Source organism: Rhinatrema bivittatum, chromosome 12 (genome assembly GCF_901001135.1).
Source record: "Rhinatrema bivittatum chromosome 12, aRhiBiv1.1, whole genome shotgun sequence".
Lineage (NCBI taxonomy): Eukaryota > Metazoa > Chordata > Amphibia > Gymnophiona > Rhinatrematidae > Rhinatrema > Rhinatrema bivittatum.
Genome location: NC_042626.1, coordinates 7450221 through 7477316, shown reverse-complemented (window position 1 = coordinate 7477316; position 27096 = coordinate 7450221). Strand labels below are relative to the sequence as shown.

General features: G+C 44.5%; 2 protein-coding genes across 2 annotated transcripts; one reads left to right on the top strand and one right to left on the bottom strand.

Annotated features, from left to right (window-relative positions):
* Positions 1–246: 246 nt before the first annotated feature.
* GUCA1A (guanylate cyclase activator 1A) lies at positions 247–7790 on the top strand. Its single transcript, XM_029573436.1, has 4 exons — positions 247–444; positions 3555–3704; positions 5044–5134; positions 6329–7790. The coding sequence occupies exons 1-4, from the start codon at positions 247–249 to the stop codon at positions 6478–6480; spliced, it is 591 nt and encodes a 196-aa protein (XP_029429296.1). The 3' UTR covers positions 6481–7790.
* A 4156-nt stretch (positions 7791–11946) lies between these two features.
* GUCA1B (guanylate cyclase activator 1B) lies at positions 11947–20524 on the bottom strand. The gene is given in 4 exon segments (XM_029573120.1): positions 11947–12755; positions 14154–14268; positions 17343–17492; positions 20124–20524. Coding segments are annotated over 4 exon segments (594 nt in total). The 5' UTR covers positions 20328–20524; the 3' UTR covers positions 11947–12630.
* Between the last annotated feature and the right edge of the window lie 6572 nt (positions 20525–27096).

Here is a 27096-nt window from a genome sequence, read left to right as displayed (position 1 = left end):
GCTCCATGGCGACTTTAAATGGAGATCCCTTGTCTGGAGGCCGTGCCTCTGGGACTCCAAATGCAGAAGAGTTGTTTCCATTTCATTAGAAAGTGGGATTTTCATGTTCTTTTGTATTTGTTAATTATTTAAAGAAACTTATGTGAAGACCATTAGCTTTTTTTTATTTTTTTTAACTTCAGCAATTGTCAAAAAAAGAAGTATTTTTCCCTTCCACGTGATAACTTGGTGTCCCTCTTTTACATAATGGGGAACAAGGATGGAAAATCGATGGAGGAGCTGAGTACCACAGAGATCCACCAGTGGTACAAGAAGTTCATGATGGAGTGTCCCTCGGGCCAGCTGACCCAACATGAGTTCAAGCAGCTCCTTGGCCTGACAAACCTGAGCCCGGCTTTGAATCAGTACATCCAGCAAATGTTTGAGACGTTTGACTTCAACAAGGTGAGTAAAGGCTACATTTGTTAGACAGGATCCTTTCACCGGCTTTCTGAAAGATGAAGTAACTCGGGGTGATATTATCCACCTGTGAGATATTGGGTCAAAGATCGTAGAATACTAGAGGGATCTATAACACGCTGGAAAGGCAACTCATCTATATACAATGATGAGGAAGATTTGCTGTAGAATGAAACAGTTGCACCAGTGAATCTGGAATTATTTTTAATTCTCAGGTCCTGAAATCCAAGGACCAGATTCATTAAGGCTTTTCTCCCATTTTGTGTCCAAGGGGGAAACCCTTAATGAATCAGGTACCAAGTTTGCAACTGTAATAGCTCAGTGCTGTTTTTCACAGAATGCCTCAGGTTACCCAACAAAAGCCACAATGTTCTCACCCCATGGCCACTCGTGTTTTCAGGATATCCAAAATGACTACACATAAGACAATTTTGCATACATTGGAAACGCAGTACATGTAAATTTCCCTCATGCAAAGTCATCATGAATATCCTGAGACAGGTCTGGGAAGCTCTGCAGTGTCCCTGCCCTAAGGCACTCGTAATCTAAGGCTTCTCTTTTGCAGACTTTGGAGAGGAGCCCAATCTCTGTGGGATAGATCCAGATATATCCCCCATGCTGACCTGAGTACCCTTTTATGAGGCATGAAAATCAAGACTGCCAATGGGATGAGCACTTCCCGGCAGTCCACCATTTCTATGTTTCAGGAATTGTGCAGAACTGATCGCTTAGTACACAGATTTTCATGGAGAAGGGACAATCACCTGTAACAGCACAATTGTATTTTGAGTATGCAAATAAGTCGTTCTGAGGCAATAAACACATCATTGTAAATTAATAACCAATCAAAGCAAACCCCAGGGTACCTGGAGGCCAGAGTTATGGTGTATAGGTTTAGCTTGCTGAATATTAGAAAACTTGCTCACTTGCACACAGCGGGGTTGGGAAAACGTGAATTTTTTATATCTTGCAATAACTAAAGGAGCTCAACATCATCTTGACCTTTGTCTTCTTCTGTTCACCAAAGTCATATCACCTTGATGATGTTGACCTACCGATTTCTATTAGGGACTTATTTATTCTTTGGATTTTTAATTCACCTTTCCCTTTCAGCTCAAGGCAATCTTCAATATAGTTCAGTACAATAAATAATAAGGGTATACAATAATATAACAGGAAACTTCAGTACAGTAATGAAGACTTGACTAAAGTGGTGTGGTTGCCTTGCTAGTCCACCTGGATATGGAGAAATAAAGTTCAATAAATGAGCTGTAGGCAAGACCTTTTTACTGGACTAATGTCATACATTTGTGACTTGCTTTGGAGAGCTTGTGCCCTTCATCATGATAGTGCAGAGTGACTAATGTATTACCTACGACTTGTTTGTTGGCCTTGAAACTGGCATGGCAGCATCAAATGAAGAGCAGCTATTTTGAGTAATAACACAAATGCCTCCAACCCCTGGGAAGCTCATCAAAATCTTTTATTGCGCACCCTGTTTTGGGAACACTTGGTAATACACATTCTATGACCCAAAATAATGAGTTCTATTCATTTGAAATCCTTTCCTAGCCCTTTGGCTCTTTGTTGGTATGCCCCTAGAAGACTCCTCTAAGATAGACCATGTGGGGTTTGGTCCAGCCTGAGAGTAAGGTCCAGAGGCTTTCTGAGAGAGCTGGAGAAGGAGCAGCAGCTCCTAAGCTCTCCCTGGTGTGGAAAAGCAACACCTGACTCTGGGGTCAGGTGCCTTTCCTGAAGAACAGCGAGTGACCCACTGGAAACCTGTAAGCATGGGTAGGAGAACGCTGCTTGTTTGAAAAAAGCTTGTAAACTCTGTGGGGCAGTGAGATAACCCCAAGCAGAAATGGATCATGCCGCTCTGTGATGTGACATCTCCAGGGCTGTTCTGACCAGCTATGGGAATCCCATGTAGTGGGAGAAAGCAATAGGGGAGTATAATTGCCTTTTGAGGGTATAATATCAGCAGTTACATTCAGACTCTGCCAAGGGGGACTGACAGTGATCTGGGCCCCCAGGTAGTAAGGGTCATTGGCCTCTCATGGGAACCCTAACTACCCATTCAAGGCTAGGGGAGAGTGCTGTGAGCCCTCAGCATTGGCCTATTGTGTGAATGCTATGGTGATTCTGCCCCTTGACCCTGCTGAGTTGTTTGTGATTGGAGACAGGTTGAAGGAAAGCTCCTCTTGCCTACTTTTTGTGAAGATTGCAGTATAAGTTGAAAGTACTGCCATTCTGCAAAAGTACTGGGCACACATTATGGTTTGGACTCTATTATGACCTTTTTTTGTAAATAAAAACAGCCAAGTTTGGAACACAGTATCAGTGTGGCTTGCACTTTTTGAAAATCCCATCAATCCTAAAGATTGTGTACTGAACCTTTTTGCCGCAAGTGGCCACCCCCTTTCACAACTGTTTGACCTGTGTAATACATGGAACCTACGCAGCTATGCTCACCGCTGCTGGGGGACAAGTGTCAGTGAGGCTACAGTGCATTGTGATGTCATCACAAGCTGCCTTGCCATTGGCTGGCACCTCATGATGCTTTCACTTTGTAGCGGAGAATTATAATGGTAACCTGATGCTCCTTGAAATAGGTCAGAATCCCTTCCAATTTGTTAAAAACAGTTAGGCCTAGAGTCATAATATAAATGAAACTTTAAACTACTTAATGTGCCCTGTAGTAATTCTCAGAAAATCTCATGTTTGTAATTGAATAAAGTTATTTATACCTAATTGAGAGTCCAGGGTTGAGTCAGGCCAATAAGGTAGGTTACAATGTTCGAACCAGACCCTCTGGAGAATGATTTGATGAACAAAATTCTCTCATGTCACTTTTCTAGACACATAAAATGTCAAAAAGGTGACATTTTTAATCCACAATTCAAAACTTGTGGTGTTGCAAATCGCAAAGTGCAATTTTGAGAATTACGGTTGCAAAAAAACCAAAAAATCCAAATAAATCATAGATGGCTAATGAGGCAGTTCCTTAATCTTAATCCAGGGCTCCCGGTTTCTCTAAGCAGTTCCAGCTGCCATGCCGTGGTGTATTCTGAACGCTATCATTCCTGTTCTAGGATGGCTACATGGACTTCATGGAGTACGTAGCAGCTCTGAGTTTGGTCCTGAAGGGGAAGGTGGAACAGAAGTTGAGATGGTATTTTAAACTTTATGATGTGGATGGTAATGGCTGCATTGACAAGGGAGAGCTCTTGAATATTATCAAGGTGAGTAGTGGATGGGTTGGATGCCTGCTCTGTTAAGAAAATGCTGAAGAAAATGGAGTAGGAGAATGTATCCAGAGCAAAGCCTGGAAGCCAGTGGTACCTGGACTAAACTGGCTTGTACAGTGCATTGCAGCATGCAATCAAGTGCTTATTATAAACTGAAATAACACTACACTATGGATGCTCAGCTTCCCGAGCCATGGACAGCGAGCTGTGTGACTTCTGCTACTGGCTCCTGCTGACCTGATGATGTCATCATCAGGAAGTCATTCCAGGGCAAAAGCACAGCTTTTGATATTTATCGAAGTCCCCCAGAATCCAAATAAAATCAAGGCTATCAACTGTTAGCAATTCTATTGTGCCAGCCAGTGGCACAGCGAAGGAGGGGGCAGAGAAGGTCAAAGCCCCTGGGTGCCGAACTGTAGGGGGTGCCCGGGGACCTCTGTAGGGGGTGCCCGGGGAGCTGTAGGGGGTGCCCAGGGACCACTTTCTGTAATTGTTTTTTATCAGAGGGGGGTTATTTGAAATGACTGCTGTTTCTGTGACCTTAAGCCTTTCTACAAGGAGGATGGTGGAGGTGGGAAGGCCCCCCGGGCACCAGAGAGCCTTCCTATCCCACTGGTGAAGCCTCCAGCTTTGAGCCATGCAGAGGAAGGCCATAAGGACCTTCCACTCTCCCCTGCTTTCTATGTCACTGGCAGATCCTGCCCAATGCCCGGGCATTACCCGCTGCTGGGCTTCGTGCTGGGTACTATGCACCAAGATGGAAAGTTACTCTGAGGAGTTAGAGCTGAAACCTGGCTGTCTCATTAAAAGGACAATAATTACGTTTTAACTCCCTTTTGGCTTAAGAATTCCGATGCACTCCTGCATTTATTACCCCCATCCACCAAAGCTCTCAGGAGCTGAATCGACCATCTTGTTCTTGATGCAAACCAAAAACCGATCTCCCAATTAAAGCGTCAGCTCTCTGCTTGTGAAGCACATTATTAACACAAGAGTTTATTTGAAGGTAATTTATTATTTATTTTAAAATAGTTCTGAAGCACTTACCCAACTGAAAGGATTGATTAAAGCCGATCATCAGAATCCCCACCGCCCACTCAGCTGAATGTTACCCTCCCAAGGGAAACAGCCATGACCTCCAGTTTCTTTCAAGATGAAAGCTAATTCTGTTCAGCTTTGATATGAACGGGGCGCCCTGGCTCGTAACCCAGATTTCCTCAAACCTTAGACACATATTGGGGAGAGCATAGATCGCCTGCCAGCAATGAATATTTTTAACCACGGGTAGCGCACCCTGGGTTTTCCAGTTTTGATTTATTCTGTTCTGTTCCAGGCTATAAGGACAATTAACAGAAATAACTACGAAATGACGGCTGAGGAGTTCACGGACATGGTGTTTGATAAAATTGACATCAATGGAGATGGTAAGTGCAGGGGGGAGAGGGGTTACTCCTCTAACTTGCTCATAAGGAGGGAGGCGGCCATACTGTGTGCGTTAATGGGGCTCCCAGGCTTCCGAACCCCTGAAATGAATCCACAGCATGAAGGATAAACCCTATTGGCAATCCTGGCATGGGGTTGGGAGGGGCAGATGGCTGTTAGGTATTGGGAACGATACCATTTTCTTACCGATTTCCATGGAACATAAAAATCAACTAAAGCTGCCCATGAGGAAAGAATCCCCAGATTAAAAGCAGGCCAGACTGCAATGTTTCCGTTCATCGCTTCTTGGTAAAAAAAGAAAAAGGAAAAAATGATAATATCTGAGCCTCCGGCACCTAAGAATCGATCTAAATAGCTGAAATTCCTGCAAAACTTTCTGGAAATCTGCAGCCCTGAAAGCTATTGTCAAAAGATAGGGTCATGGCGCCCTCCAGAGGCAGAAAGCAGGAGCGCACTGAGTCTTATTAACAAGTACAATTGAATAGGCCTATTTACAGGACTTTCCGGTCTGTGCACTGTAGGGACTGCTCTGCTGCATACACACACTAAGGGTTAATAAATTTTGTCTGTGCATATAGCTTTTCCCTTAATATCACCAGAAAGAGCAGAAATCCATGCTTGTAACGTCGTGCATCACAGAAGTAAAGGAAAGACAAGAGGGTCTAAATAAAGGGTTCTTCCATCTGTAACAACAGCTGCAAAATTAGCAGATGAAATCATAATAATTTTTAAAGAAGTCTTGAAAGGCACAGTTTCTGGCCAATGCACGTGGAAAGCTGCAGCTTGGCTCATGTGTGGGGCTGCTCACATTAAACGCCGTCTGTGATAGAAGTTATCCCGTTAAGGTTAATACTTTACAGTCCTTTTATTATCCATCCTATGTACGTTCTAGACTTTGCTGGGATCTAACCTTACGTGGCATCTTTCATGAAAATAAGCGTTGACTGGCTTTCATCATCTAATTCAGGATGGCAGAGGTGTCGTCGTCTCGGGGATGAAAAGCCCAGCTGCCAGTTTTGGTGCCTGAGCTACGTCTCTGTTCTTTGAAACACCCCCCCCCCCCCCCCCCCCCGTTCGTGCACTTTAATGGTTTGATGTGCAATTCCGCTTTGTGCCCAGGCAGGCGGCAGGCATGGCACACGTTAACCTTACCCTCCTCTTTCTGTGTGTGGCAGGTGAGCTGTCCTTGGACGAGTTCCTGGGGGGAGTTCAGAAGGACGAGCTGCTACTGGAGGTCCTCACTCGGAGCCTGGACCTCAAGCACATCATTCGTATGATCCGGGACGATGGCAGGAGGATCAAAAGCCTGCAAAATGAAGAGCCATAGGGGGAGAATCCCCTCCCTCCCTCCCTCCCCATCAGAGAGCAAGCCACACAAACCAGAAGCAATAAGGGAGAAGCATTTGAGAGCTTTATGTTCTGTGTTAGAATATTATCTTAGCAGAACAGGCACAACGAGCCCTGATGAGCTGTGCTGTGACAGTGACAGCCTCTGCGGAGGAGATGGACTGATGGGAAATCACGGGAAGTCTTTTGCCACCATAGACTTCTTGGTGGATCTGGATTTCCATGTGCGCTTGTCGGGAGCTGCAAAGTCAGCCCGCCAGAAAGAAGAGTAGTGCTGAGGAAGAGTTGCTAGCCCTCAACGTAAACATGTTGCCCACTCAGAGGATTGAAAACCTCTGTGACATGATGGCGCCACCACCTAACCAGCACCAAGTCAAACTAAGTTGGCAAAGTAGTAACGTAGCAGATGACAGCAGGAATAAAGACCATGCAGTCCATTAGTCCTTGCTGCTGACCCGGTTCTGCTTTCCGCACTGCTAAGGATAACGTGCCAGCTGCTAGCCACAGTGTGGGGCTGCCTGCAAGATCTCTGTCCTTAGGCAGGACAATCTCCTTTTGTCTTCCTCATTTGTACCCCATTATTTTGCATAAATGAGCATACAAGGTCCCCACCCAATTCCCTCCAGCACCCACCTTTCCCATACCCAACTTCTAAGCTAAATAGCCTGTGCATCTGGCTCCCTGTGCAGCCTGCCAGACAGACCTGGCTGCATAAGTACCTGCATTTCTATCCATTTCTGTACATTTTAACAGACATTGCCAGGTACCTAAAATAATATAGCACTCTGCACCCTTAGGATGTGTAAAGAACTAATGGTTGTCCATTATAATTTCAGATGATCTGCTAAGAGAAAATGTGTTCTTTTTCCAGCTAGTAGCACTGCTATAGCAGCTTCTGCTTGGCTTAACACGGGGATAAAACATATTTGCGAATTTCCAAGAAAATAATAATTATTCTGTCTGAGAGTAGGTAGCACTAAAGAATTGTTTGTTTTAAGATGTTCTGTATGATATGATCATGCGCAAGCTGTCTTCATCAGTCTGCATAAAATACTGTAATTTTACTTGCATGCTCTGCAGTGGTCACTGAAAATAAACTGCCTGCATATCTTTTCTCTTTTTAATGCAATATTTTTTACATTTGATGGTCTAGCTCTCTTTTAAATATAATCCCAGATGCCTGAAATTTGGGCCTTGGTTTTTTAATTTTAAAAGCTGCCGTATCTTGCAACACCCTTGCTGCTTTCCACAGCTTGTAACTGGTGAGGAAGGAGGCAGGGGAGGGGAGATCAGCGCACGAAACCTTTGCTGTAGTAGAAGAAACCTCTCCATAAGCCACCATAAACCCATCTCAGAGAAAGACTGGACAAAGAGCCCCAAAGCGTCTATGCAGGGTCATTCATTCATTCCTTTTCTTTTCTCTCAACACCTTAAACCTTACGCTGTGTGTGTGCGCGCCTATCCGTGCGTGTGTAGCTACAGCTACGTTTATACAGACTGGCGTAGGACCAGAAAGAGAGGGCAATGCAGTGGGCGAAGGTAGGTGATAACTGGAACTGGGTGGTGGGGGAGGGGATCGAGCAGTACTTACTATTATTCTGGTACTGTACATTGTCTTCACTACATAATACTTTGATACTGATACTCCATCGCCATGGAAGCTCAGGGTTCAAATTCCACTTCTCCCACTGAAGCTTTTTAGGCAAGTCACGTCACCCTCCACTACCTCAGGTGCGAGCTTAGAACCTAAGCATGTTTCCCATGGAGAAAGAATTAGAGAAACCCTGTAGTAGTAAATAAGTCCCTTAGATTGTAAGCTCTCTGGGGAAGGTACCTTACTGTAATTCACCTGGAGCTCAGGTTTGCAGAGGAAAGTAATTAAATCTGAAAGCTCCATTTACCAGATAACAGATTGTTTGGTAACTCATGGACTGTGCCCCCTGAGGTTCTAATTTTGTCTGAGGAGGCATTTGATCAGGGAAATCCTATTATAAGGGAGACATGAAGGATTATGTTGCCAACAGGGATTAAAGGAAGAGGCAGGGGATTTCAGCTCTGAAGACTTTAACAAGGATAAAGGCGTCCCAGCTCCCATGGGCAGAAGGGGACAGAAGAGGAATGCTGCAGGCTCCTTTGTACAGACCCAACCACTGCATGCACGTGCAAAGAAAAAGTCTTATCAGAGCCACGAGAATGAAAAGGGTGTGCGCCACCCGTGTAGGAGCCGTGGGCACCCACGCTCGTAACCAGTGAAACTAGAGGCCACCCGCTCTACTCCCACGTTCCCACAGCTTCTACCCCAGTGACTGCTAAGAAAGACCTGCAAAAGTAAGAGGGTATTAGTTAACACAGCAAGGATAAGCAAAATTCATAGTGCCATGCTGAGGTCTATGATAGAAAATTCTTATCACAGTTTCATTTTGCTTATCGGCCTCGGCTGCCCTTGAAATATATATTATTATTGTTTGCGGGGGTTGTTTTTTTTTTACAAGCTTATTGACTTTTTTTCATTCCATGGGCTAGAGCCGAGTTCTAATTGACCTCCATGCTCCTGAGATATTCTGTGCACTGCATTTTATATCTTGTTGCCAAAATCCCTTCCTCCCCTTTTCCTGCCCCAGATATTTGGGCCAGCATAAAAACAGCTGCTGCGTATCCCCACATAAAGAGCAAATACAAGACTTAAGAAGTGAGAGGCTCATTTATTATATAAATAAATTCTTTATTATGTCCAGAGATTACAAAAATGTGAATACCACCCTATACTCACTGCATGTTCTAATACACAAGAACATAAGAAGTTGCCATACTGAGTCCATGAAGCCCAGTATCCTGTTTCCAACAGTGGCCAATCCAAGTCAAAAGTACCTGGCAAGTACCCAAACATTAAATAGATCTCATGCCACTAGCATGAGCAGTGGCTATTCCCTGATATCAGTTTATGGACTTCTCCTCCAGGAACTTGTCCAAACGTTTTTTAAACCAAGCTAAGCTAACTTCCTTAACCACAACCTCTGGCAAGAAATTTCAGAGCTTAATTGTGCATAGGGAGGAAGAATAGCCTAGTGGTTAGAGCAGTGGCCTATGAACCAGGAGACCAAGGTTCAAGTCCCACTGTCGCTCCTTGTGATCTTGGGCAAGTCACTTTACCCTCAATTGCCTCAGGTACAAACTTAGATTGTAAGCTCTCTGGGGATAGAGAAATACCTACAGTACCTGAATGTAAACTGGTGTGATATCTCAATTGAGATGAATGTCAGTATATAAAAATAAATAAAAAAATTATGTGAAAAAGAATTTTCTCTGATTTGTTTTAATTGTACTACTTGCTAACTTCATGGAGAGCCCCCTAACCCTTCTATTATTTAAAAGAGAAAACAATCGAATCACATTTGCCTGTTCTAGTCATCTCATGATTTTGTAGACCTCGCTGTTCAGAGAAGGCGACAAAAATGGTGGGGGGGGGGGAGGGGTCTCCATCAATTGACTTATGAGGAGAGGTTGAAGGACCTAAATATGTACACCCTGGAGGAGAGGAGGTGCAGGGGAGATAGGATACAGACCTTCAGGTACCTGAGAGGTTTTAATGATGCCCAATCAACAAACCTTCTCCATTGGAAAGAAATCAGTAGAACTAGAGGTCACGAAATTAAACTCCAGGGAGGACGACTCAGAACCAATGTCAGGAAATATTTTTTCACAGAGAGGGTGGTGGATGCCTGGAACGCCCTTCCAGAGGAGGTGGTGAAGACAAAAACGGTGAACAATTTCAAAGTGGCATGGGATAAACACTGAGGATCCCTAAAGGCTCGAGGATGGGAATGAGGAAAAGAGTGCATGGGGGTAACTTGCTGGTGTGGCGGTTACTGCCCTTAACCAATAAGTCTTCATACTATTGATGCAACTCCATCATTGCTCTCTGCTTTAACAGCAGGGGGGAAAGAGGAAAAGGGGAATTGGACTCAGACAGCAGCCAACAAGGACATTGAAATCTACAGTCTGGGAAAACAAACAAGCATGGGGGTAACTTGCTGATGCGGAGGTTACTACCCTTAGCCAATAAGCCTTATACTTGTGATGTAACTCCAACATTGCTCTCTGCTTCAACAGCAAGAGATAAGAGATAACGGGGAATTGCACTCAGACAGCAACCAACAAGGGCCTTGACTTTAATGGTTTGGGAAACTAAGTATGGGAGTAACTTGTACATCACGGCACTTGCCACCACCATCTCTTTATGGAGGAGACCTGTATGGCGCAGCTGGTGCTACCATAAGCTTGCTAGGCAGACCAGATGGACCATTTGGTCCTTTTCTGCCGTCATTTCATTTCTATATATATCGTATCCCCCCTCAGCTGTCTCTTCTCCAAGCTGAAAAGTCCTAACCTCTTTAGTCTTTCCTCATAGGGGAGCTGTTCCATTCCCCTTATCATTTTGGTAGCCCTTCTCTATCGCAATTATATCTTTTTTGAGATGCGGCGACCAGAATTGTACACAGTATTCAAGGTGCGGCCTCACCATGGAGCGATACAGAGGCATTATGACATTTTCCGTTTTATTCACCATTCCCTTTCTAATAATTCCCAACATTCTGTTTGCTTTTTTGACTGCCGCAGCACACTGAGCCGAAGATTTCAATGTGTTATCCACTATGACGCCTACATCTCTTTCTTGGGTTGTAGCACCTAATATGGAACCCAACATTGTGTAATTATAGCATGGGTTATTTTTCCCTATATGCATCACCTTGCACTTATCCACATTAAATTTCATCTGCCATTTGGACACCCAATCTTCCAGTCTCACAAGGTCCTCCTGCAATTTATCACAAGCCGCTTGTGATTTAACTACTCTGAATAATTGTGTGTAATCTGCAAATTTGATCACCTCACTTGTCGTTCCCTTTTCCAGATCATTTATAAATGATTTGGAATTTGCCTGCACATGTCGCTGATGTTTTAGGTACTTCTCAAGAGCTTTTCTGAAAGCTGATTAGTTTGGCTGTCCCTTCACTCTCCCCCCAACCCCCTAAAACCATTAATGCATAGGAACACAACGAGGACACATCTCTGGCTTCAAGGGAAAGGCCAGTGTCAGTGGCACTCATAGTCTGTTAATATTTCCACTGCACTGAAAATTCCCCTTCTAAAATAACATCTTTTCCTAGGAGATATCCTATAGTAATCTGCTCACAAGCCTGGGTGAAGCAAAAAAAACCCCCCAAAAAACAACCCCCCCCCCCCCCAAACAAATAGAAAATAGTCCAGAAATGTAAAGCGTGGTACATTACAGAGCGATCGCAGCATGAAAAGTTACCGTGTTTTACTCCCTTGAATGACGATGCTGGGAATTGAGGATCTGATTGGTCGGTGCCCAACGCCAGCGTTCCACCAACCTCATCCCCAGCGGGAAAAGACCTTGAGATCAACAGAATAGTTAAAGCGGCCAACCTGAAACAGTTTTGCTATAGATTCTCAGCCTTATATTTTCCATTTCTCCTGAATCATGATTTCCCGAGAGTGGGGCATTCGGTGAGGAGGCACAGAACCTTGTGACGTAAATATATTAATAATCGAGCTGACAGACGTTTTGCTACCTGCCATCTCTTCCCGCGAGGTATTAATGAACGACTGCTACCTCTCCACTTACCATCTTTGGAACACCAATAGATGTACGCAGCACTGTACAGGCACACTGAAAAGAGACACCCAGGTGAGACAAACAAGAGGCTACAGGAAACTGATTTATTATAGAAAAAATGGTTAAAATCAATAAGTCTGAGGTCAGTGACAGACAGGGTTTAAGATTTTAAAGCAGACTCAACAAGATGAGGGAGGTCAATACAGGCAAAGCGCGCAGAAAGGTGGAGAACATAGCGGCAGGAGATGGTGAGACAAGAAACAGTATCCCCTACTGGTCATGATTAGTACTGCAACCTAGGCTTAGCGATGAGAAGGGACCATAAGGCTATATTTGCAAATAATCAGTCTATGAACATCGTACTAGAAAGAGGCCACTTTAATCATCTCCTTGCCCCTTTGGCTGTTTGTGTCCTTCAGATTAAACTATGCATCAAGTTGTTGGAAAACTCAACCTTTAGACGTGTGCACTTTTCCAGTTGTTTCATGGTTAGAATAAAGAACTTCTTCTCTACTCATTAATCCACCCTCCAGGGTTAATCTCCATCTGGAGCATCTTCATTACCCACTTGTCCTTCCGTGCTCCGTCAATGAACTCATCGAGGGACAATTGCCCTGGTAGAAAAAAGAGGGAAAAAGAAATAGTAGGCATGACATTAGGGCTCTCTGTTTCACAGCGGGGAGCAGTCGGGAATGAACTCGATTCCTAATGCTGCAAGCAGGGCAGTCGATGAACAAAATGGTGCCCAGGACAAGGGCTGCTTTCGGAGCTCAAAAGAGCAGCGTGTGACCCTGCCCAGTTTAGTGTCCAGGGCAGTCGTTCCTCTGGCCCACCCCTTGTAGGTCAGTGGTATCTATTCTTCTGGTCCCTGGTTTGTTGCTCCATTGACCGGGAGGTCTTCAAGAAGCTCTCAGTTGCTCTTTTGATGATGTTAGCTATGACACTGTTTGCCATGTAACAGGATGGGCCCCAGGAGGGCTCTTATCTGAAAATCCATTACTAAACTAATTACTTTTTTTGTGTGCCTAATCTGATTCATTTTCTGTCAAAGCAACTAAAGGCCAGATGTTAGGTTCCTGCCAAGGTAGGGCAAGGAGAGTGCAAAGAGCCTGACAGTCAGTTGACTTACATCATTTTGGAAATAGCACATCTTCTGCTCCAGGATTTAAATTCCCTGAGCCTTCTCAAAGGGATAAAAAAAAGTCACAGAAAAAATGGAGCAACCAAAAATCTTGTACAACATGTGAGTCTGACCCTAAATACTTTTTTCCCTAAAAGATAAAAAAGTCTGTTTTGGTCCTAGGGGCACAGAAAGCCTATTTTTAAAGGGGTTTCCCCCATGTGCACTGAAAAAGAGAAGCAAACCTGAGAGGCAAGTTTGTTTTTGTTAAAATGCCTTCTTTTTCAGCTTGATCCCAGGAAACCGGGCTCAAGTTGAAATGAATTTGTTTTCTTTTTAGATTTTTCTTCTGTTTGGGTTCTTAATATTAAAACATAATAAAAAAAATGTTAACCTTTTTTTCTTTGATGATTGGCCTGAAATTCAAAAACCAACCTCAAGCTGAAGCAGCCTGCTGACAAGTGGATCGTCCCGAACCTTGCTGAGTCTGAGGGCCAGGGAAGGGAACTGGTCAAGAGGAGCAGAGTCCGAAGGCCTGGCTGAGGTGCGGGAACTTTACCAGCACCCACATCAGGGCCCAAATTCTAAAGGTAAGATACAGAAAGGCGCTGCGCTACTAGTTAGGTCCTGCTTCGGGAACATTTGGGGAAATGTTTCAGTGACCTGAAAGCCTGGCTCCTGGCTCTTGCAGTGATAATTTCTCCCTAAAATAGATAACTTCATCCATAGTGACAACAAAAAAAAAAAATCATGGGGTGGATGCACTTGAGGAGCTCTGTCCTGGAGGGTCAGGATTGTTGCTTGAACTGCTGCATTCTCGCTGGACACGAGAGGAGATGAGCAGAATTCCACTGACCAGGCGCAATGACTAAAACATGCATCCAGTCCTTACCATCTCCGTTCTCGTCCACGAGCTGAAATATCCTGTCCACCACCTCCTCCGGCGTAAGCAGGGGTGCCCGCGCCTCCCTCTTCGGCCAACGCGCCTTCTTCAGGCGGTAAATGGACTGAGAAGAGAGAGGTCTCGTTAGCAAGAGATGGGGGGTGCACAGCCCCTTACAGTTCGGGCGTGGCTGGCGTCCCTGCAAGGTCTTCCCATAAACCAGCCTGAGCTCTGTTTATGGACAATCAGTCCAGGTTTTAAGCCCAATGTGTGGGAAGACATCTCATGCATATTCAGTAGGGATATCCTGAAAACCAGATCGGCTAAGGGGGGACCCTGAGCAGGACCACTGGAAGACATGGGGGAGCTCATATGTGGCCACATTATGTACCAGCGTGTCAGGGGGCTACAGCATTGGAGAGGGAGCCCCCCACCCATCTATGACCACCCAGGCAACTGCTTGGCTTGACCATTATGTGACCCTAAGGATAAGTTCAGCCAGCACTGACCAGGTGACCAGAGCAACCAGTAAGCATGGACATAATCTCTGCAGAATTACATCGCCATACGTCCAGTGCGGCCAAACCAGAACCGGGCCAGCCTGTGTCCTGGATGCCCCAGATATCTGATCACCTTACTTTCTGTTTCATGACTTTACCTGCACAGAATGCTCACATGTTCTACTCCCTTTTCAAAAAGCTATATACCACAAAAATAATGTTAAACTATGATAGAAATAACCCTTTTAAATGGGGCATTTATTTTTTAAGCATTTTATATACCATCATTCCTAATAAAGATCACAAGAGACATTCATAGACCATGGCTATTCGATAGTTTGATGAGACATTCATAATGTGGGTCCCTACATTCAGAGGGTCAGATCAATACATTCATGACTCAGGTCGATACTTGAAAGAGGAATAGCAGATGACAGGCTGAGTAAAAGGCACATTTCATGATGAAGAGTGTGCCTAATCGTTCTTCCCTTAGGTTGAGTGTATCTGCGTGGGAATTCTTTGAGAATGTAATTGTTTAGTTCATTAGAGACTCCTTTCTTCCAACTGAGTTAGGTTAGATTGGGTGCGTTTTTGAAAAGCCATGTTTTTAGCTCCTTTTTAAATTTCTTTTTGTCTGGTTCATAACCTCTGAACAGACATTAACTGGCATGAAATGTCCTGTGCAACTGAAGAATACATTTGCAATTGCTATAGCAGTTTCTTTATAACAAATGTGTTGACCCATGCCCCATGTGCTATCCAGGAAGACCATCTCATAAAGGAGTGGATATTGGATTTGTACATAACTCACTCCACACCTGTAAATGTAAGAGTCTCTGAAGATTTACCTTTACAAAAAGATGCAAAACAAATCTTCACTCCCTCCTAGCTGAGGTGATTAAGGTCAGCCAGTGGGGGGCACACTCGAGCCACCTGCCCAGTATGCCAGGGGTAGGATACAATAAACCCTGGGCACCCTGGTTACCATATTCCAGCTAACAGTGCTGCCATTGTTCCTCAACAGTGGACTGCATTGTTTATCTGGGTAATGGTAGGAGTGAGCAGATATCTCTCTACAGTAGCATTAAAAGAATAAAGAAAAAAGAAAAGCAAATCTGTGTATTAAAGCTCTCTGGTGTCGCTTTCATTTCGGGGGGAACCAAGAATCAAACCTTTTTAGTGAGGCAGTGCCAGTGGCAGGCTACTTCCGCTCCAGTCTGTGAGCTGTCATGAATTCTTGCCAAAAAATCTGCATGTCTTTGTGGACTGAGGCAAAACGTTCATAAGCCTGAATCTGCCGGAGCAAGCTGGCTCCTGTCCACTGGTGAAAAGTTTCTTTCCAGCAAGGGAAGAATATAATTACCTCACAGGGATGATCTGGAAAGCAGCAGAGCATGGCGCGACCTCAGTGTCCCAAGCAGATTTCCCCAGTGCATTGCACCTCTGGGGCTTCCTCTCCTGTGCCTCGGCTGAAAAGCAAGAACCACAGGCACCTTCCCTTCTGATCTGGGGTCTCTAGGGAAGGCCAAGTGTGTGAAGTGCTGCCTCCCCTCCTCAGGAAGGAGCGTCAGTAACCAGGGCATGATGGAAAGCCAAAGGATATAACCAGATAGCTCCATGTCCTATGCAACAGGCTGAGCTAGTCCTGGGTTTACGTCAATGCACGTAGTTCTCACTTCTTGAAGAAAATCTGGAACTGCACCTCCATGCAAATTCAGGCCAATACAGTCGGACGCGCTAAAAAGTGCATCCGATTTCAGTGTGCAAATGAGAGGTCCTGCTAAAAGGAGGCACTAGGGACAACTGCATGCCGCCAGGAGGGGTGGCTGTCAGCGGGTTTGGAAAACGGACGCTCACTTTTACGTGCGCCCGTTTCCCTAACCAGTGCACAGCCTCTCATAAAACTGAGCATCCATTCTGCTATCCTGACCCACCAGCACATTTTTTTAAATCTTTATTTTTACCTTTTGGTTCCTCCAACTTAACATTGCTACACTTAAGTTGGAGGATGTAGAGAAAATCAGTATTTTCTGCTTTTTTGGGCTGCTCAGAAATTAAGCCCTGCTCTTGGGCAGGCGCTAATTTCTGAGCGTAAAATGTGCGGATCGGCCACACATTTATTTTTCCTGGATCCCAGGCGAATGATTAATAGCTTCATGTGATGAGCGCTATTCGTTTCGGGGGGTTTGGACGCGCGTTGTGGACACGCTAAACCCCTTATTGTTTAAGGGGTTGTGGCCGCGCATCCAAAACGGGTTAAAAAGTGCGGCACTTTACAGTATCAGCCTGATAGAGAGCTAAAACCAGGACTGGTTTGTTCTAAATGGTGCTAAGTCGTTTTCTCAGTTCCCAGTTAAAGTTAAAAAGAGAACTTTAGCTCTCTGGTCTTCCATTCACAGTAACATCTTCTCAGGCAGGAGGTACTGCTGTCTCTGGGCCATAAGACAAGCAACATAAGAGCCACAGACCTGGCACCTGAGTCTTGATGAGTAAAACCTCTTTGTAAGCCAATCCCAATTCATATTTAGCCTCATCCCTAAATCCTGTCTGCATATGAGACTTGTGTTTTCTCAAAAGCTCACAGGCAGCACCATCTTTGGGCCAGGGTTTGTGTTGGTCCAATAACTTGGACCAGAACTTGCAAAAGACCCCTTAGGAGAAAGCAAAGATAATCTCTACCAAGCCAACCGGGACTCACCTCAACTATTTCTAGGAGCTCGGCCTTCTCTATGCAGCCGTTGCCATCTCTGTCATAAACTTTAAAGGTCCACTTCAGTTTGTGCTCCAGTTCTCCTCTTAAAACGAGGTTTAAAGCTGCCACATACTCCAGAAAATCAATGGTGTTATCCTGCAGGGAAGGAGAGATAATCATAGCTCTTCTCCCATCCCGCTGGCCACAGGCGCATGCAATGCATTCAGGATCTTGCGGGCTGAAGGCAGAATGCTGACACAGAAAAAAAGCAAAACTGAGATTCTGTTCACCCTGACTTCTCTCCCCCAGTCCTGCTCCTTTTCTCTCTTTCACTCTTCCCTTCCCTGAACCGGAATTTGCAACTCGTTAGCAGGTTCTGGAAGACTTGAATAATTATGTGAGCTGAGCTGAGTGCCTAGAATGCCCAACAACACTGAAGTTGGACTCACAAATAAATCTACTCAAATATATTTAGGGACCTTCGTTCTCAGTTTTTATTTTAGTTTGTCAGGGAATTTCAATGTTATAACAACAAATGTCAGTGGGAAAATGACTGATATAACACACTGATTTCTTTTTTTGTTCTAATGTTGAAATTCCCAGGCAAACTAAAATAAAAGCTGAACTGACAATTCCCTAATTATAATAGCAATACCTCTCAGATCTGACTCCTGATTGGTAATGTGTCCTCTGTATTTTATAATGTGTGGTATAATACCATACACTGAACCTCCTCTGAAACAGAAAAGAAATTATTACAAGGCCACTACATCAGCCTCAAGAAAAAAAAAAAAAAGTAGGTCTGAAAGTGGAGAAAGGAGCAATGCCCCGACTCTGATTATTCAGATTCTTTCCGTAGCTTACAAACTATAGCACCGCAGTGCACATGCAAAACACTCACAGGTCTATATGTTTTAAAAACAAAGAGGATTTTGCAAGCTGAAAATGCCGAAAGAAGCAGGACTGGATTTAGAGATGGACAACATAGGCATATGCCTAGGGTACCAAATTCTGAAGGCACCCAAAACTAGAACTCCCCACACTGCTCTCTGATTTTTGGCAGTGAAATCCTACATCCCTGATCCTCTGCCATAACCTTAAATCCAGCCCTGGAAAGAAGTGAAGCTTCAAGAAATGATTTTGGGTATTCGTTAGGGGACATGAGATCATTTATTTATTGAGAACATTTGGTGTCCGACTCCTCTTTGTGTCTATATATTCTACTGTGACCCTCACTAGCCTCTCGTGGGCTCTGGTCACAAGGCACGGAAGAACAGGTAATATTCTAACAATCTGCTATGACAGTGATAGATCCTGAGAGAGTGCCACTCTCTCCTTGACAGGCCTAGAAATTCAGATTGCTTCAAAGGAAGTAAAAAACCAAAATAGTAAGTGCCGGATTTCCAAAAGCATTTACACACTTAAAACTGGGTTTTACCCGTGTAAATGCACTTTACCCATGTAGATGCACTTTTGAAAATTGCTACAATAAATGTCATTGAATTGTTCATAGGATTTACCTGCATAAGTGCAATTAACGTAAGTAAATGGGCTTTGAAAATTGCTACCATAGTATGTTGCATTTATGTGTGTAACTCCTTTGCAAATAATCCCTTAAGAGCAATGTATTAGCAGCTAGCAGAAAAAACAGTAGGGTTAGCTCAGAATTAAAAAAAAACAAAAACCCAACACATTTATTTCTGTGTCAGTTTCTGCTTGACTGCCGCCTCTATCACTGGATAACAGCAGAAACAAGCTGGAACCCAGACTTAAAATTAGATTGGTAGCAGTGATCGCAGGTAATGCTGTATTTATTTTAGGGGTTTTACTAAAAGAACACTTGTTAATGTTTTTTTTCATTAGATTAAGCCACATTCTGCCTCTGCAAAGCAACCTCTACAGTAAAGTCCATGGAGCTGCTGCAGGGCAGAGCATTCTGTCCCCTAGAATAATACAAGCCACAAAGTATCCATTAAGTCATTGTGCTACTTTCTATCCAACCAAGAGGAATGCACATTTATTTTTAGTTTTTATAAACCGACGTTCCTGTATAATATACATATCACACCGGTGTACAAGATACATATCTTGTACAAGATACATACCGGTGTACATACATACGGTGTACAAGATACATACCGGTGTACATACATATGGTGTATATGTATCTTGTACGGTGTACAAAATACATATCTTGTACAAGATACATACCGGTGTACATACATACGGTGTACAAGATACGTATCTTGTACAAGATACATACCGGTGTACATACATATGGTGTATATGTATCTTGTACGGTGTACAAAATACATATCTTGTACAAGATACATACCGGTGTACATACATACGGTGTACAAGATACATATCTTGTACAAGATACATACCGGTGTACATACATATGGTGTATATGTATCTTGTACGGTGTACAAAATACATATCTTGTACAAGATACATACCGGTGTACATACATATGGTGTATATGTATCTTGTACGGTGTACAAGATACATATCTTGTACAAGATACATACCGGTGTACATACATACGGTGTATATGTATCTTGTACGGTGTACAAGATATGTATCTTGTACAAGATACATATACATATATACAAGATACATAATATACATATCACACCGGTGTACACGCCCTAACTAAGACACTGGAAGCGCGGTACCCTGACATAACTACACCAGGTTCGGCAAACGGCAAGGGCCCTGACCAGAGGAGGGTCGGAAGAAAGGAACACAGGATGTGGGCAGTCGATGGTCTGGAGGAGGCCTCACCCCATTTTTGTCGAAAGCTCGGAACATGTGCTCCAGGTAATCGGCCGCTTCCTGGTTGCCGGCGACCCCAAAGAAGTGCTTGAACTCGTGCATGAAGAGGGTCCCGCTGGGGCACTCCACCACAAACTTCTTGTACCACTCCTGGAGCTCGGCCACATCGATCTCCACTTTGCTGGAGTCCTCCGCGCTAAGGTGCTGGCCCATGCTCTGCCAGAAACGAAATGGAGAAAGAAACGAATGGAAGAAATCCAACGAGATTGCAAGGCTCTTTCTCTTGGGCTCTACTCTTCAGGCTTGTTGAGGGGAGGCGTGGGGGGCAGGGGATGTCCTTTTTTCCTTCACTGTTATCCCCTCTCTGGTTTCAGAAAAAAATTCAACTTTTCAATCTTTTATTATTCTGTTTTATCTAAATGTTACAGATCATTTCGTATTCCTATCTTCAGGGAGCTTGCAGCCTGCTCTGTGCACCAGAGCCTCCAGCAGGCTGCCTGAGATTCTCCCCTCCCCTCCCCTCCGCCGCTGCCCCCACCCCAGTACTGAGATCTGAGGTCATGGGGGCTGTCAGAGAGACCTGGACACAGTCTCTAGTCTCTATGGGCAGGATGCCTTTCAGAGGGCTCCCTCAGGGTGCATCCCTAAGCTTCAAAAACAAAGTGGCATCCTAGAAAAATAGTTTGGACTTCTGCAGCGTCTTTCATCCAAACATGAGCCCTAATGGCTTCAGAAGTAAATACTTCCTGAACATGCCCATCTTTGGGGTGGATAAGCATATTTTTGGGACTTAAGACTGGTTGAATGCCCCCAAAGAAGATGAGGAGAAGAAGCGATGTTGTTACTATTATAACTTAATTACAGCTCGATGCACTCAGGTCAGAGAAGATAAAGCGACTTTTCAAAAGCCCCCAGAAAAAGTTGATTATACCAAGGAGATTCGGACCAACATCCCCCTGGTTCTTTAGCCTGCAAGCCCCCCTCAAACACTTCATAGATGCCTTGTCCACAGCAGAAGTAACTTTGTGCTGAATGCACCTGGGCACACACCCAGGTGCGTAGCTACCTGAGCACATCTCTCCAGGCCCCGCCCACATTCTGCCCCCTTTCTCCTGATGCGAGATATTCGCGCATGCAGGTGAGTGGCTTATAAAATTGGGTGGCCATGCACTAGATGCGTGCCCATCCTCTGATTTTGGTATGCACCTGGCTTTTAAAATTCACCTTTAAGTGCCCAGGATGATTGTATGTCGTCAGCTTTCCCCAGAAACAATGATTAATATCACTTACTAAAGCAATCTCATTAATAACCTCTTTTTTTATCTAGTCTCACTACCCAGCTGCTATTACATCCTGTCAAGTGGAGGGGGCGGGGGGAGATTAAAATCCTACTGTAAGAGGATTGCAGAAACATTAATAGGACACATTAGATTATGGTTTTGTGCTGGCAGAAGGAGAACAGGAGGATTAAACAGGGTTCTCAAGGAAGCACTTTTTTTTAAGGCAAGAGAGATGATAAACAAACATTTGAAATACAGCAGAAGTAGCTACAAGTGCATTTTCTGATTAAGTTAATTAGAAATCTCACACTGGGATCCCGTTTGAATAAAAGGTGCTGAGAATCCAAAATTCATCATGCGGATGATACCTGAGACAACATCATGGAGTCAATCTTTGGAAACCGCCTGGATCCTAAATTAGAAAGATTTTCAGCTGACCTTAGGGACCTAAATTTTTGCATGCAAATTCACTTTTCCCCCTCCCCTAACTCTGCCCCATTGCCACCCACTAAATTTAGTGTTTAGACCTACTCTGTTTTCAAAGGGGTAGATTTATGTCCCTAACTTCCAACCATTTGGAAACTGACCTCCATATGCTGAGTAAATACCCTAAATTTGCTGCTGAATGTGATCTCGTTTAAAGTCATTTTTTCTCACATCTCGCCCTATGTTGTTATCAAAGGGGACATGAAGGGTTCATTTTGAATGTCTGAGTAGAGACGCAGGGAAACCCAGGCAGGCACCTATTACTCCTTTCTAACGGGCTTTGCAGTTGGTTGCCGGTGGGCCTTAGTTTTAATTTAAATTCAAGGTTTTGAGGTGATCCGCAGGTCTGGCCCCTAGCGATCTTTCTGCCTTTTACCTGTTAAACTTAGCTGGGACGTCTCTTTATTAGCTTTGACTGAGACCTGAATTCGGTCATTATCAACTTCAAGAAGAAGGTGCTTGCCTTTTCTTCAGAAAGAAATTTAAATCATTTTCAGTCCAGTTGTTTGTTACTTCTATAGGCTTTTGCAGTGTGATAAGTCTTATTATAGAACCAGAGAAATGTGATGGCAGAAAAAGACCGTATGCCTCATCCAGTCTGCCTGTCCGCCCAACTAATTGAGCTTTACAATTCCCATCTCTCCCTCAGAGATCCCCTGCATCTATCCCCTGCTTTCTTGAAGTCAGATACCGTTTCTGTCTTCACCACATGCATCCACCGCCCTCTCCGTAAAGAAATATTTCCTAAGATTACTCCTGAGTCCTACCTAGACCCTCGTTCTAGAGCCTCCTTTCCATTGAACGAGACTCACCTCCTGTGCATGCAAACCTCTGAGATATCTGAATGTCCCTGTCATATCTCCCCTATCCTGCCTTTCCACTTAGATCTTTAAGTCCTTCCCCATATGCTTTAGAACAAAGACCACTGACCATTTTAGTGACCTCCCTCTGGACCGGCTCCGTCCTGTTTCTATCCTTTTGCAGGTGGGGTCTCCAGAATTGTACTCAGTATTCCCAGTGAGGTCTCACCAGGGACCTGTACAGGGGCAGTGTCACCTCCCTTTTCTGCTGACCCTTCCTCTCCCTATGCAGCCAAGCAGCTTTCTAACTCTCGCTGTCGCTTTAGCCACCTATTTGGCCACCTTGAGATCAGATAAAGTTACCCCCAAATTCTTCTTTTATTATGGTGCTTGTCATTTTTTGTTCATATCTGTTCTGATGTTGATATTTTTATCCGCTGAGGATACAGCCCTGCATTAGCAGAATATAAGTGATGCGTCTAAACATAATTTTTTTTTTCACTTTTTGCATTTAAGCCCTTGTGACTGTGAAGTTCCCCACCCCCACTTTCTTTTGCCGAAACCTATATCATATTAAAAAGGGCCTTCCGGTGAGAGACGTCACCTCCAGGTAGCCCCTGTGAGATTGCTTGTGCATTCTGTTCTCATCTGCTTGGTTTACTGGTTAAACTACTTTAACAAAAATGCACTCAGCCTCTAACCAGTGAAGACCAGGTGAAGGGCTCAAGGGGATGCTATTTCCTGAGCTGATGTCAGTCAATTCAGTGAAACTAAGAGACAATGACTGTCCTATTCCCAGAAAGCATTAGATCATAAGAACATAAGAACATGCCATGCTGGGTCAGACCAAGGGTCCATCAAGCCCAGCATCCTGTTTCCAACAGAGGCCAATCTAGGCTACAAGTACCTGGCAAGTACCCAAACATTAAATACATCTCAAGCTACTATTCCTTTTTGATTAATAGCAGTTTATGGAATTTTCCTCTAGGAACTTATCCAAACCCTTTTTAAACCCAGTTACACTAACTGCCATAACCACATCTTCTGGCAATGAATTCCAGAGCTTAACTATGCACTGAGTGAAAAAAGAATTATTTGATTTGTTTTAAATGAGCTACTTGCTAACTTCATGGAATGCCCCCTAGTCCTTCTATTGTCCAAAAAAGAGTAAATAACCAATTCACATTTACCCATTCTAGACCTCTCATGATTTTAAAGACGTCTATCATATCCCCCTCAGTTGTCTCTTCTCCAAGCTGAACAGCCCTAACCCTTTTAGCCTTTCCTCATAGGGGAGCTGTTCCATGCCCCTTATTATTTTGGTTGCCCTTCTCTGCACTTTCTTTAGTGTAACAATATCTTTTTTTGAGATGAGGCAACAAATTGCACACAGTATTCAAGCTGCGGTGTCATCATGGAGCGATAGAGGCATTATTTTATTTCTTTAGATTTATATTCCACTTTTTGCACTTTTTTCAGCCATCGTTTTATTCACCCTTCCCTTCCTAATAATTCCTAACATTCTGTTTGCTTTTTTGACTGCCGCAGCACACTGTGAAAAGAAAAAAAAAGACAGATGTTGAGCTTTGTAATCCACTTCCAGGGCACACTGCATGCAAAAAGAAAAAGTTAAAAAACCACTGAGTGCCTAATGAAGGTGGCAGTTTTCCAAAATATCTTGAGCAGTACAAGAGCAATTCAGAATAGCAGATTTAGCAAAACAAAAGAAAAAGGGTTTTCTGATACTTCTGAAATCACCAAGTTTCTCTTTTTTTCAGCCTGTATTTTATTTTCTTCCTCCGTGGATGGTTTAAACTTGTAATTGGCTCCTCTTACTTGGCCATAATTATGAACTGCAGAGAATCAGTGGGGGGGGGGGGAGGGGGAGCACCGCTGTGCTGATCATCATCAGAACCCTCATGCTGGCACTGCAGAGATACAGCATATGATCTTATCAATGGGGGGGGGGGGAGCGCCGCTGTGCTGATCATCATCAGAACCCTCATGCTGGCACTGCAGAGATACAGCATATGATCTTATCAATTGGGGGGGGAGCACCGCTGTGCTGATCATCATCAGAACCCTCATGCTGGCACTGCAGAGATACAGCATATGATCTTATCAATTGGGGGGAGCGCCGCTGTGCTGATCATCATCAGAACCCTCATGCTGGCACTGCAGAGATACAGCATATGATCTCATCTCAGCAGAAATAATTATTTCTTTTGTTTTGACTAAGCAGTTTTTCCTCCTGAGGCTGGGATCCGGCACCATGAGCCTTCATTCAGAGCTTCCCGTTTTATATCCTCTCCCAACTTATGTTTAGTCCTGCAACCGTCCCCCTGGAGCACTGCAATCATGGGTCCTAACTCCAGTCACTAGGTATCACCACTGCATGATGACTATGACTGTGAGTGCCTGCTCCACAGCATCCCCAGCCTCGGGCCAGTCCTGAGCTGGAAATGGAATCCAGGTCCCTCCTCATGGCAGTGTGCAGCAGAGGCACAAGGACACAGGCTCCACATAAAAGTAGTGGCACAAGTGGAACATGATGCTTGTGAAGATGATGAAGGTGGTGGTAGTGGCAGGGACAGATTTAGGCATAGCCAATATAGGCACTTGCCCAAAAACTGAGACTCCCCTCACTGCTCTTTGTTTTCTGGGTGCAAAATCCCCTTACCCCCAGTCCACTGCCTATAAATGCCACAATCTTAAATCTGGCCTGTGGTAGTGGTGGTGGTGGTAGGTGGGGGAGTGGGAGGGTCTATTGTATTAGGAAGTGAATTGGGGAGACTGGATGAATTTATCTCAGGTTATCTGCAGTCATATTCTACTTTTCCATGTTCTAGTGCCAAGCTCCAACACTAGAACGCCTAATTAATATTAATTTTAGTAGCACTATAATAGAAATGAATAGCCATCATTAACCTACTGGAAGCCTTCTGGAAGGTGAAGTTTGAGGAGAACTACAGGAAGTTGCAGTGATTCAGACACCTCAAAGAGCTGAAGAAAATTCTCCAGCAATGATTATGTGAATCACTGTAGCCCCAGGTGAGAAAAAAAAAACCCCAGTCCCTGAGATGGAGCACCACCTTAGAGAGAGCAAAATCATGCCGAATAATCACTGATAAGGGGCAGGAAGTCCTGGTATTGAGTAGAGGGGGTAAGGGAAAGGAAGGAGAAGCAGGGTGTAGCTCCACAAACCCTCCCTGGACACACCCCTGGCAGAGGCAACATGGCGCAGCATTACTCACAACGCTGAACATATCCCGCAACCTCTTTGATCATATAAAAGGAAAAGAAAACAAGTTAAAAACTGCAAGCCCCAGGAGTTACACAGAAATGCGCCCCATCTCACCCGTCTACTCTCCACCCCTCCCACCACTGCTGCCACCAGTTCAATGGTGGCAGCAGCGCCAAAATTCCTCTCTCCGTCTCCAGTGAGGAGTGGCGTCACTATCCAGTGACGGCCATCAGTGGCGCCTCGCTCGTCCCAACTCCTCTGCCTTGTGGCACGTGGGGCCACGTGTGTGTGTGTGCAGAAACACGGACACACACATGCATATGGATGGACAGACAGGCATTCTCACTATAGCAAGACTCGCCTAAGAAAGGGCAGGGGTTTTGTGATGAACATTAATTCCAGGGTCACCACCATTGTCACACAGATGATATTATTCCCAGGGGGAATTTTCAAATTATGCATTTTGGGGCAATGAGTAGGACTTTGCTTCCCAGCTTTCATTATGAAGCTCGCCCTGGATACTTGGACAATTACAACTATTTTTTTAATAGAAAATAACGTATAGACTTGAAAATGTAATCTAGGGCCCTATGTACTATAGGTTTTCTCACATTTTAAGGTCCATATTCAACCTCTGGCAGGCTAGCACAGTTAGCCAGATAAACTTATTAGGCTAACTTTGCAGTGATATTCAGCGGTTATTTTAAAGTTAGCCAGGCTGAAAATTGGCACTTATCCGGCTAATGTACCCGGACAGTCAACTCTGCTCTGGACAGCTCCCATCCCCAAGTTAGCAGCACAACTTCCTAGATGGATAAAAGTTATCTGGGGTGTGGTGAGTTTTCTAATCCCATTTTTCCGCTACATCCAAATTTAGCCAGCAAATGGCACTGAATATCAGCTTCTTCGTTTCTATAGTCAAGATGCTTGGCACACAGGGTACTAAGTGAGCTATTAAAACCCAGGGTGCTCAGTGAGAGGAGAGGGCAGGCCCCAGGTGAGAGCAGGGCACTACAGTGAGGCCTCAGGTAACGGCAGAGCCCCAATGAGCGGGAGGCCAGGCCACTGGTGGCAGCAGCGGGCACTTGGGGCCCCAGGTGAGGGCAGGGTGCGCAGTGAGGCCCCAGGTGAGGGCAGGGTGCGCAGTGAGGCCCCAGGTGAGAGCAGCGTGC

Excerpts from the sequence above, each read along its gene's own strand:
- GUCA1A (XM_029573436.1), top strand. The coding sequence starts at position 247 with ATGGGGAACAAGGATGGAAAATCGATGGAGGAGCTGAGTACCACAGAG. Across the intron at positions 445-3,554 it reads AGACGTTTGACTTCAACAAG|GATGGCTACATGGACTTCAT; the intron begins GTGAGTAAAGGC and ends TTCCTGTTCTAG. Across the intron at positions 3,705-5,043 it reads AGCTCTTGAATATTATCAAG|GCTATAAGGACAATTAACAG; the intron begins GTGAGTAGTGGA and ends GTTCTGTTCCAG.